Here is a 5,783-nt window from a genome sequence, read left to right on the forward strand (position 1 = left end):
CCTAAAAAGAGGAGTGTCAAGAACTGTGCTCACCGTAGAAACCAAGTAAGAGATAATAGCCAAGGTAGAAAGTGAGCACAAGGTGTCTGATATTGCTAGGCAGTATGGCTTGAACAGGTCTATAGTAGGCTCAATCTTAGCTATGAAAGATATATCAAGAAGTCTCAAGCTGTTAATGGAGTAATGAAAATTACGTCTGAGAAATAAAGAGCATTTTAGAGCTCATAATGGAACCTGAAATTGATCTGACGACAGAAAAACTCCAAGAACTCTCAAATGAAGAATACCGAGAAACTCAGCGAAATGTGTTATCTTTTGGAAAAGAGGAAGACGAAAGAGGACCAATGTCGACATCTGCTACTAAAGATCTTTTGAAGGAGTGGGAGGATGTTATATCATCCAAGTGGCAACCAAAGCAGAATAAGGTTCATTGGGTTGGGGATCTCTACAATTACAATACTATTAATTACTTCCGAAAAATCCTGAAGAAAAGAGAAAAGCAATCGACATTGGACAGATTGTTTAACCCCCACAAACGGATAAAACATGACTAATAAAAATGCAAGACAGCATATGTATGTATTTTTACTATTACATGTAAATAAATGTAGTAAAAAAAGTATATATTTTTTTTATTTTTTGGAGTCTTCGGAACGAATTAATCAAATTCCCATACAAACCTATGGTAAATCGATAATCGGTTAACGAACAATTCGGATAACGAACAAAGTCTTGGAACGGATTATGTTCGTTAACCGATCACCCACTGTATAAATATAATATAAAACAAATATTGAATTTTTTTTAATAAACATATTTTCACAAAATTGTGGAAATAAAATTGTAAAAATAATAATAAAAAAGCAGAAATTAACACTTTCAGCAAGAGCCACATGTAACTCAAAAAGAGCCGCATTTGTCCATGTCTGATATATGTATAGATAAGAATTTAATTTTTAGTGCTTAATTTTAAGTTGAAATATAACAATTATTGTAAACTTATTAATGTTAAATATTTTAAAATTTCAGTGGGGTGAAAAGTTATTTGCAGAACATGAAGATTTTCTTTTGAAATATTGTAAAAATATTCCAATTTTTATTAAGAATTTTCCTATAAACATTACCCCTTTCTATATGAAGATGTCTTCAGAAAAAACAGCAAGTATTTTATTATTTATTTAGTTAATGAGTTATTGAAGTATTTCATTATTTAGATACTAATTCATTCAATATAATATTCTATTTAATTTAAATTACAAATTTTATATTATTTGCATGGATTTGTTTAAGCTATTTGAATAAAATATCCTCAGTGTAGAAAAGTTAGATAATATGATTAATCAGTTTGGAAAAAGTGCAAAAAATGAATTAGAAAAGAAAATATTACTTTTAAATTGTTTATTATTTAATTTATAATAGCTGTCAAAATTTAACTCAAGCAATCATTTTAATTTTATTACAGTGAATTTCAAAAACTGTTTTAACAAAATTAATGATATATTTTGCTATTATATATACTTTGACATTATATTTTCAGGCTTCTTGCTTTGATCTGATTGCCCCTTTTGGTGGAGAAATTTGTGGTGGTAGTTTAAGAGAAGATGATGAAAATCAATTAAAAATCAGAATACGCCAAGCTGGAATTGATTCTGAAACATTGCAATGGTAATTTCATAATATATGCAGTAATATATTGTTGCTTATTTCATTATATAATAGCATTGGTTAGATAGATATTATTTTTATCAATAAATAATATGTTAAAAAATAATAATAATACAGTTTGACAAATCTATCATTTAATAATTTTTTAGAAAANGCCAAAGATTGAAGCGCCACAGCACTGGCGAAAATGTAAATTTGCCGACTGGAATTCTTTCGGATGATTGACTTTCGGAAAATCGACGCTCTACTGTATCTTAATAAGCAGAAATTAACAAAAAGTATTAGGGAAATAAACACTAAGAAGTATAAAATATAAATGAAAATAACAGATCACATCAAATTAAATATCTTTACTTAAAAATTAATCATGCCCAATATTTCAATATCTACATATCAGATTTTTGGACTATCATTAGGCTAATAATGTAATTAATTAAACTATAATTTAGCCAAAAGGTAGACAGGCCAGCATTCTTCTAGATTTTTAAATTACTTAATTTGATTCAAAAATGAATTTGTAATTAATGTTAGCACATGATGCAACATATCCATGTACTTTAATCAGATTACATGGTTTCACAGATTAAATTATTAAGTTAATAGTAATCTGAAAATGTGTAAATTAGATATCTAAATATATTTACTACTTAAGAACAGAAAAATTAACTATTAAAGGATTAAAATATGAAAATATTATATAAATTCTTGTGAATAGTAAGTAGATAGTAAAGATAGATTCATGGACACAGTAATGTTGATATATGAAAATACTTTAAACTGTATTTTTATATATCAAAGTATTTTCATATATCAACACTACTGTGTCCATGAATTTATTTTTACTATCCACTTATTGATCAAACTGCTGTCTCACTCAATAATAAATAAATCTTTGACAATTCTAATTGTTGTTTACTATATTTTACATATAAACTATTTGTTTTTATATTAAAAGCATAGTTTCTTCTCTCTGTCTATTTCTTTATTCATTATGTATTCTTATAAGGAAACATTAATCTTATTTTTTTAAAATACAGTCAACTTGCATTAATACAAATCTCTAGGGGAACGGAAGTTAGTTAGTTTTATTGAAAATTTGTATTAACAATTTTAGGGGTCAAGATTGCATAATTTACAGAATGAAGGTTTAATAGGCAATCAAAATCATTTAGAGATTTTGATTGCCTATTAAACCTTCATTCTGTAAATTATCTAAATTATAATGTTTTTGAATTAGGTTACTAAAAATAAAATTAAATTTATTTACAAAAATAAATTAATGATCTAAATGATTTTCAAATCAAACAAAATGAGGAGGAGATGGTATTTCTGATTGATGGCAAATACCATCAATCAGATGTGCAATCAGAGTGGTTAATCATTCTGATATACTACAAAAAAGCTAAAAGAAATCCACGAGTTTTTTCCTGTTGAAGATTGTTTGAAAAAATAGAAAATATTTTTTGGCACCAAAAGTAAAAAAAACGAGTCAAATTTGATGCAAAGTAACTAAACTTGGTATCACAGTATACATCCTCTGATATGCAAACTAGTACATGTTTGCATGGAATTGCATCCATTTACGAATATTAAGGAATAGCATCCTTAAACTATAACTGCTATTTTCTGAGTACAATAGAGTGGTTTGCTAAAACAAAATGTTTGAATTACTCTACAATTGGAATTCTATCCTTGCTTACTAGAAGAAAATCTATTCTATTCAAAATAGAAATAAAACTTCTTTATTTCTACTTTGTACTACTTTGCTTTTTACACTTTTTAATATGAATAATAAAATCATTATTGGAAATAAGGTTATTTCTTGGGAGTTGTGAAGGTAATTTACAGTTTGGTTTAAAAAATTCTGGAAAATTTTTGTTTGCTATATCACATGAAAATTAATTTGATAATGGCATTTTGCTAGGCAATGGCAAAAATTCACTTTATTGGTGTTTGTTTGTTTTAAGGTGAGTTGCCTGTAATTTAATACAGTTTTAAATTCTCTTTATCATCTTTCACAAAAAAGAAGGCAAATGATATGCTTAAGCTTCAAAAAATTCCCAGTGAAACAAATGAATTATTCTATATTTTATATATTGCATTAACAGAGTGTCCAATGGAACTGGAAATGTCAGAGAATTTATCAGATAAGGGTAAAGTTTTGGAAATTTCAGGGAAATTAGTATTAAATCTGGAAAAAGAACAAAATTATTACAGTGTGTGTAATGCATCATATAATAGAAAAGGAAACAACAGAAACTATTTGAATGTGTATATTGTGTCACATGATACGCATGATGATTTAAGATGATTACATTATTCATGCTGATTAAATTTAGTTATAATAATTACTAATATCTACTCCAATGTTTTAAGAAAGTACAAAATTTGAATTATGTGGCTTTAAATTTTTTTTAAAAAATGTAGCCTTTTTTCTTTTTCAACTGTAAATGGCTTATTTTTAAGTGTCTCTTGTGGGATTCACTGGAAAGCAATTGGCAACCCTAGCTAGCAGTCAGTTTCCTTTTGAAATGAGGTTGTAGAGTAGGTTATCACGACAGTTTCAAAGCTCTTACTGAGTAAATGGTATGTAGAATCCATCTACATGTAAGCAGTGCTTGCAATTTATGATTACAGGGTTTAGGACTGGTCACTATTTTAACTAAAAGTCAATTTTTTCATTTATCACAATTTTTGCAAAATGTCATTAAGAATCCCTTTTGGAAAGATATTACTGTATTTATTCTATTTTAATATGCACCTTTTTCAGCTTTTTGAGAAGCTGAAAAATGAAGTACACATTAGATTTAAAGTATAAGTAAGGAGGTTGGAAGCAAAACATGTTAAGTGACATTAGTATCATTTCCAGTATTACATCATGTTAAACCTATTAACTATAATTTGAACAGATTTCACTGTGATTTTACTTCATTTGAGTGTCACCCAGCTATTGAAATTTTGCTGATTCTAATTAGTGAAATATATTTTAAATAAGAAGTTTTACATGCTATAAATTTTTAATTTACAGTTAAAAGATAATAAACATAGATTTTATTTTTTTTATGAACTACTAGATTTCATAATAACAAATAATTATTTTTAATGAAATACTTTTAATACTTTGATCAATAATATATTCATATAATTTATATGTAATATCAGGACTAAATAAACTTCATTTAATGCAGAGATGTGAGATGTTTTTTTGAATTCCTCTGCCTCCATTTTTTTAAATAGCAATATGAAATTAATGGTCACTTCTTGGTCAGTAATTTCTTGATACCTGTCACTTTTCTAACTATTTCCTTAATAAAAGTCTGTGTCTGACCCTATGATTGTAGATTTCAGATAGTAAATTAGAACATTACTGATGTGCATCTCTATACAGTATATACAGTAGACCTTGGATATACCACTAAAGATTAGAAAATTAGAAAAGTTAGAATGAAAGGAGTAACTGACAGTGATTTAGAAATTTGAAAAGACTGCAAACTACTTACGAGTTGTAACCACCAAATTGTTGGAAAAGTTGCCACTGAAATACAAATTAACCAACGGACTGTTATGTCTAAATCCAGCTTATGCAAGGAATAAGGAATACAGAGAAAGTACAAAATCTGCTTGATATTACATTAGAAACTTATGGCTAATAAGTGGATAAATAATTCTACAGCTGATAAGATTGCTAAGCAATTCAAAGACATTTTGTCATCCCCAGGAATTAGTGATGTGATTAAACACTACTCCAGACAGCATAATAGGTTTTCTTTCTGGCTTAGTCTGTTACATCAATGTGGTGAAGTAAAAGAATTTGAAACATTTATGAAAATGATTTTAATAATATCCTGTGGTAATGCTCACATAGAATGTGAGTTTTCCATCTACAAACAATGCTTAATGGAAAATCAAAAAGAAGAAACCTTTGTAGCTTGCATGAAATTATATAACGGGTGGCCAACCTGCGGCTCGCGAGCCACATGCGGCTCTTTGAAGGATTATTTGTGGCTCTCGATAAATGTACCCGAGTTCCCTTTTCATTTTTGTGTTGTTATATTTTAAAAAATTATTATCGTTCCGTATATGTTTCAAAATGTCTTTTAAATTACTAACAACAAATA

The 5,783-nt window shown here is 27.7% G+C and overlaps 1 protein-coding gene across 1 annotated transcript in view; it reads left to right on the forward strand.

The window, feature by feature from the left end:
• LOC111621735 (probable asparagine--tRNA ligase, mitochondrial) overlaps positions 1 to 5,783 on the forward strand; it is a 46,601-nt gene that overhangs the window by 35,064 nt on the left and 5,754 nt on the right. The window contains exons 9-12 of the mRNA XM_023363962.1: positions 1,030 to 1,033; positions 1,538 to 1,665; positions 1,720 to 1,724; positions 3,774 to 3,883. Of these exons, the coding sequence (XP_023219730.1) occupies positions 1,030 to 1,033; positions 1,538 to 1,665; positions 1,720 to 1,724; positions 3,774 to 3,883 (247 nt within the window). The remainder of the gene's footprint in view (positions 1 to 1,029; positions 1,034 to 1,537; positions 1,666 to 1,719; positions 1,725 to 3,773; positions 3,884 to 5,783) is intronic.

Source organism: Centruroides sculpturatus, unplaced genomic scaffold (assembly GCF_000671375.1).
Source record: "Centruroides sculpturatus isolate CEXI.00-Female unplaced genomic scaffold, Cexi_2.0 scaffold21, whole genome shotgun sequence".
Classification (NCBI taxonomy): Eukaryota; Metazoa; Arthropoda; class Arachnida; order Scorpiones; family Buthidae; genus Centruroides; species Centruroides sculpturatus.